General features: G+C 42.5%; 1 protein-coding gene across 1 annotated transcript in view; it reads left to right on the forward strand.

The window, feature by feature from the left end:
• The window catches only part of FAM124A (family with sequence similarity 124 member A), a 42,321-nt gene extending 25,781 nt beyond the window's left edge, over window positions 1-16,540 (forward strand). Inside the window, exons 3-4 of the mRNA XM_058045481.1 lie at window positions 1,396-2,135; window positions 11,053-16,540. Coding sequence (XP_057901464.1) covers window positions 1,396-2,135; window positions 11,053-11,850 — 1,538 coding nt within the window. The 3' untranslated portion in view covers window positions 11,851-16,540. The remainder of the gene's footprint in view (window positions 1-1,395; window positions 2,136-11,052) is intronic.
• Window positions 16,541-16,835: the final 295 nt, after the last annotated feature.

Below are 16,835 nucleotides of genomic sequence, written 5' to 3' on the forward strand. Positions count from 1 at the left end.
TGCATGCCATATCTTTCTGCAGTTCTAAATTGAGGCCGACATTGTATTTACCAGTCATCCCTCTCTGCAAAGCTGTGCAGTTGCATCTAAATTTTCTCTGGGTCTTGCCGCTATTCTATATTGAAAGACAACTAAAATACACTACTCGCACAAAGCTGCTTTTCCATTAAAGCAATTGGTGAAGTATCACAAGAATGTTGTTCTGATGCCAGGAGGGAGGAGGGAGAGGTTTGTACTGATTGCTAATAGGAGGGGGAATAGCCTTTGAGACAATCCCCTTATTAAATGTGGTCTGTACAATGAAAAGCTTGGGAAGCCTTTCCAAGGCTTCTCACATTTAGGCTTTGTGCCCAAGCTCAGGGTCTCAGACATGGAGGTGGTTTCAGAATACCACACAAGGGGAACCGTTTCAGCAAAAATATCAAGGTTACCTGATTAATTTATTAAAGTGCCTTGGATCACCATGCCTCTTTATTGGCATGTAACTCCAGCAGAAAAAGCAACAATTTCTCCCTAGCCCTCAAACCAGCCATTGCTCTGCTGGGCTCTCAAAGTTCCAGGCACAAACAAGAGATAGAGCCCCTCTGAACATTGCCAAGGTTAACTAGAAGTTTCTTTTCTCCCCTGAGTAAGTGTAACTTTTTTGTTCCTCCTCCCTTTACAAGTCTTCCCTAATCTTAAGAAAACCTTGAAGCAGTAGTATTACAGTCTGAAGATATAAACAGTGCAGGATTTGTAGGGACAAGTACTATATTATCCTAAAGAAGGACCTATATGCCTGAAGGCTTGTCTGCCTTTTTTTTTTTTTACCAGCTGTATCAGTGGGTCTAATAAAAGATATTACCTTTCCCAACAATCGTTGCCTTACTTACTAGAATAGTTGCCTCCAGGACATGAAACATTTAACTGTGTGTAAAACTCCAGTGTCAGGGTGATAGAGCTCAATGGTATGATTTCCATGTCCTGAGCCAGCTGGCAAAAATGAAAGTAAGGTGGGATGAACACTTTCCACCCTTATCATTCTGCACATCATTAATGTCCCTTACACCCCCACTCTACACCAGTATTTTTGTCTTTCCTACCTCTTCCTACCTGTTCCTGTATGGAACAGGTCTTTTCCAACAAATAAATGCATGTTGTCTAGCGTCTTTTGGATGCTGTCTTGGAGAAACAGCAGCTCTTACAGTGTGCTTAGTGAAACTTTTCTGATTATTTTCTTGGTTGCTATATCACTGTACTTTTTTTGTTGTTGTTTGCTACAAGTGAGATTCAGAGAGCTGGAGAAAAAGAAAAGGCCACTGTGGCTGAGTAGACTGTTTCTCCTTTAAGGGTCACCTAAGTGTTGTAACTTGGTTGCAAATCTTAAAGGACTTTTTCTGTTTTTTAACATTTCAGGTGAACTTTCTGTGGAAGGCATACAAGACCCATTCCTTGTTAGTGTCCATATTATCACAGACCCAGGTGAATCCAGGACTCTTCAGCAGGCCATTGATAAGCTTCTAGCCTGGATCCACCCAGACCTGCAGCTGTTTCGGGTCTCAGAAAGGCGGGTGCCCAGGAAGCGCAGGAAGCCGCTCAAGGCCGGCGTTTCTCAGCCAGCCCTCGCTGTCATCCTGTTCCTGCAGGAGGAGTACGGGGAAGAGCCCATCTTGCAGCTCCATGAGACTTTTCAGCGGCCACCCTGGCATTACCACCACACAGAGCTAATGCATGGGAAGTTCCTCCCTTACATGCCTTGCAGCCAAGACTTTTACACTCTGGCTCCAGAGACTCCTCTGTGGGCCATCCGCCCAGTGCACTACGGGAAGGAAATGATCCGCTTCACCATATACTGCAGGAATGAGAACTTTGTGGACATTTTGAAATTGTATGAGTTAATACTGAAAAGACCAATGTGTCAGAAAAAAGCAGACTTCTGTGTTTTTCCTGTCTATTCTAACTTGGAAATAGACATTCAGTTTTCTTTAAAAAAACTCCCAAAGGGACAAGTTCCAGTGAGGACAGAATCAGCTGTGCTGGAGTTCAGAGTGAGAGATGTGGGGCAGCTTGTGCCTCTCTTGCCCAACCCTTGCAGCCCCATCAGTGAAGGCAGGTGGCAGACAGAAGACCACGATGGAAATAGGATCCTTTTGCAGGTAAACTCAGTATACAGGGAAATAGAAGCATATTTCTTGGTTTTGTGCAGGAAAGCTTATCCTGCACTGACAGTTGCCCTTTTGTTGGTTGGCTGGTTGGTTTTTTCGCTTTATCCTTGGAGCAAAAGCCAGGACAGTACTGCTGAAAAAAGAATTTGAAACCCCTTGCTGTGTTGTGTAACTGATCACAAAAGCAGTGAATGATGTTAGCCAGATATCAGTCAACCTCAGTTTATGCTAAGAGTGATGTGAGATGAGATAGCAGTTTTAAAAAATGAGAGAGAAGGAATTATGAGCCCAAGTGGAGAAATCATAGCTGGTGAGTGTAGTTTTATAAGAGGTATGGGCACAGAACTGACAGGGAGTTTTAAAATAGCCCTCAGTTATGAGATTTTTATGGGAGACAAGCAGAAGTCCTAATGGTACTCATTATTTTCTGGCATCACTGAGTGACAAACTGCATCTCTCTTTTGCACAGTGATTATCAGGATGAAGAGAGAGGTGATGAAGGAAAAGAAATGCATTCTGAAGAGCAGCCTAAGAGAGACATTCCCACTGACTCTCTTTTTGAACTAACCTCAAGTGCTCATAACCAAATCCTGGGAGTTTTTTTGTCAGGACATCTGTAGGCACCATATCTGGGCAATATATCAGCATGCTCTGCTTCACCCCACCACATCCAAGGGAGATAAAAGATAAGCAGCAAACTCTTAACAGCTGCCTACCCTGCAGAGGGGTAACTGTGGCAATCCAGAGCCAGGTTAATGTGCATTCTTGCACTGCAGAGGTTTTTATTGCTGCTTACATTCAAGTCAAGGAGCACAGTCCTTCACCTTTATAAGGCTGTTGTTCAGATTTCAAAGGGTATTCTTTTGGAGTGAATTCCATTCACGTGGCTTGTCCAGTTGCCTGACCTTGTTTCTGTGGAGGACACATTGTGGGTGCCATCCTTGCCCCATACAGACCTCTCGGCTTGCAGAGAGGTGTGTGCAACCCTCTGTAGCACAGTGCCTCTGGGTTTGTGGTTCCTGGGACTGAAATTCCAGGTACACAGGGCATCTCTGTTCCACTGAGTCACATCCAGGTGGTAGTGGAACCTTTCAATGCTGTTTTGCAGGTGCCACCATCAGAAATCCCGTGCCAGAGCTGAATAACATTTGTAAAGGGCTGAGGAGGCCAGCTTCCTTCCCCATCTGGCAAGCCAGTCACCAATTTGTCAGGGTTGCTGATTGCACTTCAGGCATATCTGTGTTAGCCTGAGATAAGCTGCAAACTGAATCTGACATGTCATCACCAAACTTATACACAGTAACCACACTCATCTATATTCCCTTTTCCCTGCTCTTTCTCAGGAGGTTTCTGCTGTGTGATACAACTTTGGTTTATGGGACCTTACACTGGTTTCAAGCAAATTGAAGGGAAGGGTAAAAACAAACAAAAAAATAGGGCTTCTAAATAGGGCTTTTGGTTTAAAGCCAGCAAATTTTCAGAAGTAACAACTGTCAGGCAGTACAGAGGTAAAGTGAGACTTGCTGAGCAAAGAAAATCAGAATAAGATTTTAGCCATATGAACCAAAAGAGAGGAGTAGACACCTGCCTAAGTATGGCCTGCAAATACAATTGATTTTCATTTCTCTTTTTGGTGAGGATGATCACTCTGAACAGGAGGACAAAATGGCAAATGAGAATGAAGTTACATAAATGGAATTTATCACTCTGGTAGTTTGGTGAAGCAAAAGAAGTTTAGTATATGCAAAGTGGAAGGAAAACAGAGACTTTGGAGCTAATTTATACCATTTTAAAATCATGAAAACTAGGTCCTGGTGTATGGCTTTTAAGCAAGTCTGTACAATAAGAAGTGGAGCTCTAAGGCTAAGTCAAAGGGAAAATTTCCTGTTACTCAGATCCCTACAGCCACCAGTGCAACATGACCGTGAAAAGAAAATTGCAGTCCCTGGTGTGTACCAGAGTGACTGTGCCATAGGAAGCATGGGAGGTTGCACAGGATCCCAAGAGCCACACCTGTCTTCAGCTCTGGACTCCAGAAAGGTGACCTCAGAAAGTGCAGGAACAGGGAAAGGCTCTCCTCACATGCAGAGGAATGGAGAAACAGCCCTGCAATGGGAAACTGGAAGAGTAGGGTCACCTAAGCCCAATCAAAGTAAGTCTGAAGGGAGCTCTGGCTTGAAGACAGAGCACATGATAAACAGCAGGAGCAGGAAAAGGCTGGTTTACTCAATTATTGTTTTGATACAGGAACAAGAATCTACCAATAAATAGATTTTAGTACATATTCATAGTTAACTGCATAACAGCCAGCAGGTGCAAGCAGGTTAATACCTGAATTTAAGGCAGGATGGTCAGTTAGGGAGAGGAAATGATGGAGCATGGGTTATAGAAAACACTGGATTTGGTGATCCATTAATTCCTTATACTAATTTAATTCATTCTAATTTAAAGCAATTATAATATCTACCTTTGAAAGTAACAAGACTACATTTTGACTTCTCACAGAGAGCTGCTATTAGCAATATTTTCCATGCCACAGCATTGATGATAACTTTGACTTCCTCCCAGTTATATAAACTTAAACAATGACCTCTCAGTACTTTTCAGTCTCCATATTAGTTGATAATTAGTAATCATCAGAATGGTTTTGTTTACTTTATACAGATGCTGCACCTTTTTTAAATTATAATTGTACCAAAAATGATAGGTTAACATCCCTGTTAAATTGCAGGCAGTGTTTAAAGTTTGAGTATACCTCCATGTTTAAGCTAATGAAATGTGACCTCTTGCTTGTCCTGACAGGGACTTGGATACTTGCCAGCCAGATTGATCCATGTTCTTAATCCATTTTGCAAATGCAATTATCAGGGGGCTTAGATAAAGTCAGTTCAAGAGACAACAAAGTTATTCATGGGTAAGATAAATCTGTTTAATGCCAAGAAACTATTCCCTCATTTGCAGGGAAGCCCTTGAGAATTATTTTGTCACAGTAGCTTTTACACATTGGCAAGTTGCTCCAAAGGTGCAGCCATACGACAGCTGAGGTACAGGGTTCAGCTGGCTGGAGCAGGAGCAAGGCTTAGGAACACGATTGCATCCTGTGGGACGACACCCACAGTGCTTCACCAGAGCTCAGCCCAGAAGCAGGAGCTCTGGGGAGCTTTTGGCAGAGCAGTGGGAAGAACATGTAAATAATGGAGCTAAGAATATGCCATGTACTAGTATGCTGAGTGCGCTGCTGGGTTTATAGGTCTTGTCCAGATTCTTGGCTGCCTCTGGGCATAATCCACACGGAGACAGATGAAGTGCTAATCAACTTGCAGTCCTGGCAATGCAGTGTGGGAAGCAGGAAAGGTTGGTAACTGATTGGACTGGCTTGGCCATGCATGTTTGGGAAGCAAGGATAGTGAGCAGAGAGGAGAAAGTGCACAGATGGCTTCTTTAAATTCTGATAGCATCTCTGGATAGAGTAGGGAAAGTAAAATAATATTTTGGCAGGATTTCCTAGCCACTCTGCATGAGATGGAACATGCAGACCCAGAAGGAAGGTGGACACCAGAAAAATTAATATCTTACCTAGGCAGAGACTCAGCACTTGAGCATAGGACCTGCTGCTGTTTTACATGCCAGAGAGTCCCTGTGCAGTTTATGAGGTGGCTATTTTCTGCCTACTGCTGCTTTTTAAGGCATCCTTGAAATAACACTGCAAATGTAAACAGATCACAGCTTATGAGGAGGTAGAGGGATTCTATTTTTAGCTGATTTGCTGAATTAATCGGCCAATGTTCTTATCTGTATGGGCAACTGTAATCTTGAGTTGAGAACTGGTGTCAAGTGCTTCAGGAGCAGAGGTAGCAGCCATAACTGGCACAAGGAGCTGGGACAAGAGGACTCAGTTATGTACAAGTGGAGAAGAGAAATAAAGGCAGCTAAAGCAAGGTCAGAGAAGGCAAAAAGACAAAAACAGGCAAAGAAAGGGCACTTTTGCAGAGAACAGTTCAGTCTGCAGGAAGGAAAATGGAGGTCAAAAAAGACCTCAAGCTCACTGAATTATTATACATAATAGTGCAGAAAGAGCAGAACTGAGCATAAAGAGGAAGAAAGGCAAGAAAAGCATCCACTGGCACAAGCTGCCCAGAGAAGTTGTGAATGCCCCATCCCTGGCAGTGTTCAAGGCCAGGCTGGATGGGGCTTTGAGCAGCCTGGTCTAGTGGAAGGTGTCCCAGCCCATGGTAGGAGGGGTTGTAGCTATACAATCTTTCAAGTTTCTTCCAACCAAACTGTTCTATGTCTTATGATAGGCAAGAATGTGTACAGGGCACCTTTACAAAAATTATATTTATTTTCTTCTGAAGATGATGAAAAAGACACACTTTTAGAGCAAAAATTTACTCGGTTTAGGGAGGTGCCACGAACTGATTTAATTAATCTGCAAATCTAACACTAGTCTCCTGTTTTACAAAATACTTTATTCTATTTTTTCATTTCCTTTTTGTGACATAAGTGTTTGGTTGTCCTTAATGCTAATGTCTGGGTTTTGGGGGAGCATGGAGAATCAGTCCCTTAACTCCTATAAGAGATTTTTACTTGTTTTTCTTCAGCCTAAGGTGCTTTATCCAATTAAGTTCTATTGCATACTAGGATCTCTTACAAATCTATACATGCAGCAAAAATTCCTGAGAATGAATATATTTTATGTTACAAAGCACTCAGCTTTTCTATTTCTGTAAACACATTATAAGCCGCTTTTCAAATAGGTTCCATTTTTAATCAAATCTGTGCATTTTGCCTTTTTGAAATGGTGTGCTTCTGACTATTTGCCTCTCAAGTAAAACTTATTATGATGATACTGAGGACTAATCTCTGCCACTTTTTCTTGTGTTGATTTTTTTTCCCCTGGATCAGTTCCACTGGTTTTAATACAATTAAACAAACACCATCACACTCCTGTTGAGCAAGGCAGGCAAAATCAGAGCTTGAGATGGTGATGTCATTGCTGTGCTTACTGGGTCCTGACCTCAGCAATGCCTTGCTGGCAGTTCTTAATGCAGATAATGCTTAAGGAGATCTCTATCTGCTTTCTTAAAAAGCAGATAACTTAAAATAGATTGCAGAGACATTCAGTTGGGTCCTGGCAGCCCAAGCTGAAAGTGCATTTCTGAAAGGTTCACCCCAAGTTGTTTATGGCATTCCCAGATATTCATCATGGAATTCTTTTGCAGCCCATTGTAAAACACAAAGACTCTAAATCCCTCCAGGCTTCACAAAGATTTGTGCAGAGATTATAAATGAGCAGCAGATTAGCACCAGATGAAAAAATCTGTTCTGTTAGAGAGCTAATCTGTTCAGTCAGTGGCTGGGTTTGCTGCACGTCTTTGTGGCAAGGTCTGACAAATCCACCTCCCTGCATTTGGAATTTTGGTCAAAATCAATGTGCCACTTTGCCTTGTGCCTTTGTCCTCTCAGATGACAGATGCCCTCTTGCCCTGTGCTTGTGCCTGTTGCAGGCAGCATGGCTGTGCCAGGCAGCAAGGAGGCAACAGGCAATGCTGAGGGTGTTAGCAAGCTGTGAGAAGGCTGATGATGAGGAATTGAAAAAGAAAACAACTCAGAAAAGATGCAGCTGTTTTCAAAGGCAGTGGCAGGATTAAGGGGGCAGAGAAGGCTCCTCCAGAAGCTGAAGAGAGGAGCAGTCACACAAGCTCACAGGCTGCGTGCAGCACTCGGTGTGCCATCCCAAGGTGGCACAAGGAGCGCAGTCATGGCCTTGGCACAGGACAAGGAGCTAGTTTTACCTGACTTTTAATCCTGGCTAAATCACTGAATCCCCTCTGTGATCTCTGACAAGCTAGAGAATGTAGATATAGAAAAGTCTTATTAGTCCACGTAATCCAGTTCTCTACAATACAGGATTAGCCTGTAATCTTTGTTCACTAGTATCTCATGGGATGGAGCTTCTGACACACTACCTGTGTGTCTACACTCTTCTACCTGTAGCACATCACTGCTGCTTTTCCTATCTGGTGTTCTCACAGCCAGGAAAGCCTTCAGTTACATTCCTTTTAAGATTAAAGTATTAAAATAATATCTCCCCATTATTTCCCCATTTCTGCCCATATAATGAAGAGCAACGTTGGAAAATAGGTCTTTTAAATCTTAACTCATCTAAAAAAAATGATTGAGGTGAGCAGCTGTTCAGAAATGAGCTGTGTTAGTGATGTTGCTCAGTCTGCCCTGCAGGCAGCCATTCTGGGGACAGGCTGTGCTTGCTCCCTTCTCCTCACCACCCACCACTGCCTCCTGCCAGGCCAGCTGGGCTTGACCAGGAGCTATGACCCAGGAGCAAGATTAACAGCAAATATTTTGTGTAAAATGAAGTGCCTCCATCTATCTGCAGAAACTAGGAACTAGGAAAAAGAACTGGGACAAAAAGGTTTAAAATAGCAAAACCCTAAATCTAACATCTTACCTAAAGTAGATTGCCAGCTGCAGTGTGTGTTCTCACTGTAGTACAGCCCAAGGACATAGAAAACAATTCAGCTAACCAACCCCACACAATAATTTTTTTCAGAGAAAGCTGAATTGCTCTCCAGACCCCGTGGCTGTATTAAGTAGACAGCTAAATCTCATTTATGATGTCTGTGGACTCTGCCTGGCATATGTGTGGTAGACAGGTGGCATGGCCTGCACAAGGTAAAGGTACTGGCCCCAGAATTCTCTGCAGTGCAAGGATAGATCTGTTCCCAAAATGATTTTGGGAATTGATTCATTGAGCATGGTGGTTGAGTTCATGTAGTGTATCTCATAGCAGAGTTACTGCAGAGAAAAAAAAATGGTAGCTTTTGTTAATGCTAACAAATTTAGGACTGTTTTCTTGGTCAAACACATCAAAGGAGTGCAGGACTTTCAGCATGTCAGATTCTTATTTCTGTGTTATCCAAAAATGTATTTAGTTAAGAAACAGCTAGTGGACAAGCTTTTTGTCTTACAGAGTAATTTCTAAACAAATTGGCTCACATATTGCACCAATAAAATAGTGTTATTTGTAGAGGTCTAATGTGATTTCTGGCAAATGTTTTGTTGACAACTGACTCATTACATTTGAGTCAGTTGGGTCCTTTGAGTCATTTGAGTCAGTCTTTTGTCCTCAATTTCTTCCTTCATATAATTCTTTATGACATTAAGGGGAAACAGCCTACTATATTACACAGAAATAGGTTATGAAATAACACACCTTATTACAGATATATATATATCCACATATATATATAATATGCATATGTATATTTACTCATCTACAGTATCTAAATGACTTCTATGGTTTGGCTGTCCTATAATCTCTAGTAAGAAATCATGAAAGAACCAAGCATTTTTTGCAGATGTGGAAATCCTTTTTTTGCCCATAAAATCACTTCAATAAAAACCAGAATATGGCTATGACAGATCTGGGTCAGTAAGACAATGTGATGTGCACTAGCAAGATGTTAGAAGCAGCAATGTATGGAGCTCTCTTAGAGACTGGGTACAAAGAACCTCCTTGGTTGCCAGGTCTCAGCTCTTTCTGTCATGTCATATAATCTGTTTGGTAAAATGAGCAGGCTCTGTATTTATCCATTACTCACCCCAGAAGACTCTTCTCTTTCTGTTATTGTTTATAGAAATAAAGAAACCTTTTTTTGTTAAAGAAAAAGGGGGGTTTTTGTTTCTTTGTTAAAGAAACGTTTTATTAGTTTGTGGTTCTGGGTTTTTTAATGGACAGTTCTTTTTTTTTCTGTGGCTCTGTCATTTTCAGTTCAAATTTATTCTTTCTCACATAGGTGTGATTGTAATAATGTGCAGTATTCTAGATGAGGCCAGAACAGTGTTGTCCACAGTGCTTTTTCAACTCACTTGAGACTGCCCAGTACCATGTTGTCACAGCCTTGTTGCTTTAATAGCAGAAAGGGATCAGGATGCCCAGTTCTTTCTCCTCTCCTGTTTCCAACTGACAAGTCCCATAGCTGAGATTATTGTTTATTCTCAAGGGTACAATCTTGCACTTTGTCCCTTTAGTTCCTGTCCCTTTTGGAGCAGAGATCAAGCAATTTTTATTATGCAAGAAATTCCATTAAGGAGACTTAAAATTAAACTTTTTTAAAGGCTGATTTCCAAAAGCCTCACTGAAATAAGAGAAGGATGTTGGCTCATCATTTGTCACAGGTGCTTTCCCTGTTCAAATGCTTGAGTATCTGATGGGTAGGCAACTGAACCCTGCCCTGGGACTGGGATTCAGCTCCAGATTTGGATCATAACCATGAGTTTGGGTCTTCAGTCTAGGTGTCTACAAGCAAACTGAACATGTGTCTGTAATGTCACTGTGAGCTAGTTGATAGAGCTGACTAGGTAAGAAAGAAAATGTGAAGGAGTTGAAAGAATTAGTAAATTTCCATTGACAAGACAGAATGAGTTTGCTGAAGGCTTTCTGATGTTTTAAAGGAGAACAAAACAAAACAACAACAAAAAAAAAAGTTAGGAAGAAATGAGAAATTACAATTATATAATATACTTCTTCCATTTCTTTATTATTTTCTTAAGCTGTCCACTAAAGTAGTAATGTTGGAAGACAGAATATGAATGAATCTGAGTAAGTCAATAGGAAGCGAGAAATTCAAGCTAGTGTAATTCAGCCCACAAGGCAAGGCTTCTCTACCATTTATTCTTGTTGTCTTTGAGGCTCCTTATGTAAATATTTGGGATTTTGGCAGGGTGGTTTGTCTTTGTTATTGAAGTGAAACATTTGCTGCAAGCATACTGACTGAAGTCTGCTTCATAATTATTTGCAGTAGCAACTCAGCAATGGAGACTCAGGGTTGTAAAACTGCCAATTCTGTATTAACGTGATCGTCTTCTTTCCCTCTCCCTACTGCAGCAAGCACACAGTTGGAGTAGGAAGTCTGCAAAGCAGAACAAGCAACTGTATCCATCTGTGTCTACAGATTCCCACTTCACCACTCTGCCAGCCTTCCTTCCTCAGAGCCACCGATCCGTCTCTGAACTGCCACAAGAAATGGGTCCAAAAAAGGTACATCTCACAAATGGCCTTGGTCATTATCTTGGTTTCTCCCAGGAGGACTTGAGACACAGCAATCTAGGAGACTTCACACGCAGACCCAGGAGTGCCTCCAGCATTTCTTGGTCATTTCAACGAAGCAAGTCTCTGTTCTGCTTGCCCACAGTGAATTCCTCTTCAGCATCAGAGACATTTCATTTCAGTGAACCATTTCAGTTTTTAAACACTGGGTCACCTGCAACCAGGTTAAAAACGTGGAAATGCAGCCCCAAGCTTAACATTGATGACTTAGAGCATGCCCAAGAGACTGATGTGGACACAGGGATGAAGATGTCCTTCTCAGACCTGTCTGTGGTTTCTGCATACTCTGCCCTTAATGGGTTTTGCAGTGAGTTGGAAGACTCTCTTCCATCACAGAAACAAAGTGTCAGTAGGGCTAAACAGGCAGGCACCAGGGGAAGGCCTGCATCAGCCATGTGCAATACTTTTGATTCAGTTGGTGGTTCACTGCCTTCTCTTTCAGAATGGTCTTCCAGCTCTTTCATGTCAGCATCTCTCTCCAAGCAACACAAACACCCCTTGAGAGCAGCTCCCTGTTCTCTGGATGATCATGTTTGCCCAGCTTCACCAGTTAATGAAGAAGAATTTTACATCTGAGGCTTCTCAAATTTACACATTCCAGAGGAAAAGGGAATGACTTGAAAATGACAGCGGTGGGTCCACCCTGAGCTTACAGGTTACTTGCTGAGGAGAAGGTGATGCAGAAGTTTGTTAAATATGTGAAGAAAGTACTCAGAACCCTCTGAGATTGGCATCCCCAAACTGGGTACAGTAAAGAAGTCTGAGATTGCACCCTGTGTCTCTGTACTGGAGGATATGATCAGCACAGAGGCACAGAGGCTTTTGCACAGCAGCGCAAGGTGGATGTTTCTGACCAGCCCTTGGACTGATGGTGAAGGAAATGCCAGAAGAGGCACACAGTATTCCATTTTAATTTGGCAGACAATGAAAACTAATATGTGAAAACAAACTACTTTAACTTTTCTGAGAAATTCCCTTAACTCAGGAAAGGTGGGGGGAAAATGGGGTCTTATTTCCCGTTCACAGGTTCCAAAGGCAGCTCTAAGCTGCAGGTCCCAGCAGCACAGCTCCAGTAGGGTCAGACAAGAAGTTTCTTGTGAGGAAACACTTTCCTTCCATACTTTGAGAGCTGGCAGTGGTGAGGTGGGGCAGAATTACACAAACATCAAGGTTAGAAGAGATCTTCAAGATCATCTAAATCCAGGTGACAACCTAGCCCTACCATAATCACCCCTAAACAATATCCCCAAGTGCCACATCCTGACACCTCTTAAACTCTTCAGACACTGACCCCACCAACTCCCGGACCCTGGACAATTTATTCTAAGGTCTATTTCAGTGAATATTTTTTTCCAAACATTCAATCTGACCCTCTCCTGGTGCAATTTAAAGCAGTTTCCTCTCATTGTTGCACTCAAGATATGGCAGAAGAGACCAACCCTCCCTTCACTGCAACCTCTTTTCTGGTAGTTTTAAAGATCAGTGAGGTAATCCTCCAAACTAAACAATCCCAGTTCCCTCAGCTGTTCTTTATCAGACTTTTGCTCCAAACCCTTCACCAGTTCCATTGCCCTTCTCTGGATGTGCTCCTGCCCCTCAATCTCCTTCCTGAATGGAGGGGCCCAGAACCGAGCACAAAGATTCAGGGTGCAACTTTCACCAGCGCCGAGAACAGGGGTCCTGCTGGCCACACTATTCCTGATATAGGCCAGGGTGCCGTTGTCCTTCTTGGCCACCTGGGCACATGCTGGAGCATGTTCAGCTGGCTATTGACCACCACCCCAGGTCCTTTTCCAGCCACTCTTCCTCCACTCTTGCAGTGCATGGGATTGTTTTAACCAAGTACAGGACCCAGCACTTGGATCACCTTACTGAACTCCACAAGACTGTCCTCAGACCATCGATCCAGTCTGTCACAATCCCTCTGGAGGGCCCTCCTGCCCTCCAGCAGATCAACACTCCCACCCAGCTTGGTGTCGTCTGTGAACTTACTGAGGATGCACTCAATCCACTCATCCTCATCATCAGTGAAGATGTGAAACAGAGCTGGTGCCCCTGCTGAGCCCTGGGGAGCAGCAGCAGTTACCAGCAACCCACTGGATTTATTTCCATTCACCACCACTCTCTGGGCCTGGCCATCCAGCCAGTTTTATTCAGTTAAGAATCCACCCATCCAAGCCATGAGCAACCAGTTTCTCCAGGACAGTGCTGTGGGAGACAGTTCCAAATGCTTTCCTGAAGTCTGGATAGACAACATCCACAGACTTTCCCTCACCTACTGAGTGGATCACATTGTCATAGAAGGAGATCAGGTTGGTCAAGCAGGACCTGCTTTTCATAAACCCGTGCTGACTGGGCCTGAGCTCTTGGTTGTCCTGTACATGCCACGTGATGGCACTCAGGATGATCTGCTCCACGACTTTCCCCAGTGCCAAGGTCAGGCTGGTAGGCCTGTGCTTCCCCAGATCGTCCTTCCAACTCTTCTTGTAGATGGGCATCACATTTGCTGATTTCCTGTCAACTGGGACTTCTCCAGGAAACCAAAACTCCTGGAAAAGGGTTGAAAGGGGTTGGCAAGATCTTTTGCCAGCTCCCTCAATACTCTCAGGTGCATCTCATCAGGACACATGGATGTGTGTCTAACTGGGACAGAAGGTCGTTAACCCTTTCCTCACAGATTATGGGGACTTCACTCAGCTCCCTATCCCTAACTTCCAGCTGTCATTGCTGGATATGCTGGGGGCAGCTGGCTTTGGTATTAAATACTGAGACAAAAAAGGCACTAGGTACCTCAGCATTTTCCTCATCCCTTACACTGAGCTACCCTGTGCATCCAGCAAAGAATGGAGACTCCTTAGCCCTCCTTTTGCTGCCAATGTTTTTATAGAAACTTCTTCAGAAGAAGTGTCACTCCTTCCCCAGGGAAGAGGAAATTCCACTGTATCTTTTAATTTGACAGACCAGGATGCAGAAAGTGCCAAAAGAGAAACCTTAGAAAGCATTTTCAGCCCCCTCACCCAGAAAGCCCATCCTGTTCAGCTAGAAGGGAGCCCTCTGGGCTGTGGTCTGAACCACCTGTACAGACAGTGATAACCTGAGTAAACCATGTTTGCTACTCCTGACTCAGGCAATACAGCTTACCTTTTTGGAATACAAACCAAGAAAGGTAACCCAGCATTTTTATATATTGCTACACCATTAGACCCAAATAAAAGACAGCTCCCTGTTTTTTAAGGGGTTGTTATTTTTCTGTTAGAAATAATCAGTGCAGAAACTTTTTCTTTGTATTTCCAAGCATGCTTCTTTCTGGATGAAACTTGTTTCTTCTTGAATACCTCTCCCCAAGGGGAAAACAAGTCAAATTTTCTGTCTTTCAGAAGATGTTTATAAAATATGCATTTTTGATAACCTGTTTCACTCCAATTAAATTGATGTTTTTAAAAAAAAGTAAGTGAAACGCTGCTAATATGACAGCTAAGTACCTTCACCAGGATTTGAGTCATATAAACAAATTTTATTGTGTGTGTTCTGAAAAGTTATATTTTTGGCTGACAAGTGTCACTGATCACAGCTCTGGTCAAGCCACTGGGGAAATGACCATGTTAAAAGGTGTGTGTATAATGCTGGATGTAGCCTGTATACAGGTGTAAATGCTGAAGACCTACCATGATGGCATTGTGTTGTGTGGAATAAAAACTCATTTTCAGAGAAAGATATTTGCTGTATCGCCAGGTAATTTTAATTAAAAGAATTTCTGCTTTGGTGGGGGAAAAAGGGCGGAAAAGCAGACACATACTGTAAATAATAGTCACAAAAAGTGGAACAGCTCCCCTGGCCCATTTAGGTAAGTGCATGGTTTTTACAAACTATTCTGGAAGAAAGTCTAGAGGAAAATGAGTGCAGGTTTTTAGGGGAGGAACCTGCAGCCCGAGCCTAGAAGAGGCCAGAGTCAAGGTTTTTTCCTTTTGCTGTTGTTTTCTTCACACAGGAAAAAAAGCAACAGACTGAAGTCCAAGTCTCCTCTCTGTGAGATGCTGTCATAGCATTTACCAGGAGTAGACTTTGCCTTTTGTGCTAAACGCAGTAAATAAATAGGGAAATCTATTCAAAGTAAAGAGCACAGAAGATTATCAGCCTTCTCCTGCCCTCTAAAAGTGTTTAGGCTTATTGCAGTTTTGGGTAAACTGTTCTCTTTCTGGGAGCAAAAATAGCACTAATGAAGAATTTGTCATGGTGTGTTTACCTGCTCAGTGCTCCTTCAGACCCCACACAGTCTTTCCTCTGACTGTTGTGACCTTTAGATCAAATCCCTCCCTGGAACACATGAACCTGATTTATCTAAAGTTGTATTCCCATGTTATTGTTTGTACCCTGCCAAAATATATATAAAAAACCACTATGAAGTCAGACTAGCCACTTTTTCCATCAGCTTGCATTTCACCATACAAACAGTGATGCCTAGGACAGTCAGCATCCACAGGTTTAAATTTATGCTTCATCATTTTCAGTCCATAATCATGGTATTTTAATAATGCAGAAAACTTTTGATCTGGACATGAAATAAAAAACTCATTGATCTGATGTAGCTGTCTGATCCTGGCATCATGCCAAGACTCCTGACAAAAAGCTGATTGGGGTTTTTAATGAAGAGGAAGCTCTGAACCATTTTTCTGCTAAGGCATGCCTCTAGAAGGAGTCCATTACGTCTGGGGGCTGTCGCCTGCTGCAGCAGGGAGCACTGGTACTGGAGATCCACAGGGAAGCACAGGACAGCTCAAGTGTCAGTCATGAAGTTCGTGTGTGTTTTTAACCAGCAGCTCCTCGAGCATCTCAGCTCCAGATTTTGCCACATTAATCCTGATGGGAAGAGAGCCAAATGAGTGTCCACAGACTCTGCATTTGTATTGTCCCCACTGGTTCTGTCTCTGTTCTGTTTACTGATACCTAACTAGAGATTAAAGTTTTAATTGTTTACATTGATGGTGCTTGTAACCAAATCTTGTAAAAAATGATTGTCCTACTGTCAGGAAAAAGAGAGGTGATAGTGTACAGAAAACTTTCTGTCTATAAAAAGAAAGCCAGATTATGAAATGTGTTTCACTGAAGGTAGGCTTCATTAATTCTCTTCCCGTTATTGAAGAAGGAGCTCATCTCTTCAGAGACTTGAATATGCACAAGTTTCATGCCATTTACTTATTGATTTGGTTAAATTATCAACAGTATATTTTGAGAACTGCAGGTTTTCCTGAACTTTTTCTCCTTCTCACCCCAGAATGCACTTCTTTTGTGAAATAAAATAGAGATGAAAAGTCAGTTGCACGTAAACTTCTGTGTGTTCATTTATAAAGTCTTGCAGACTTACAGAGTATTTTAACTAGGCTTCCAAAATGACTGCAGTGCCACAAGCTCTACAGCTTTTGGTGGTATGTGTTGGTGGGATAATTACAAAAAAACACAGCAAAAATATTTTTTGTTGGACTTAGTTTTGCCTCTGCAGACTGAGTCTTTTGATTCTCACTGTGGTGTTGTAAATCATTTTCTCTAGTAAAGGTGAATGATAA

Source organism: Melospiza georgiana, chromosome 2, assembly GCF_028018845.1.
Source record: "Melospiza georgiana isolate bMelGeo1 chromosome 2, bMelGeo1.pri, whole genome shotgun sequence".
NCBI lineage: Eukaryota > Metazoa > Chordata > Aves > Passeriformes > Passerellidae > Melospiza > Melospiza georgiana.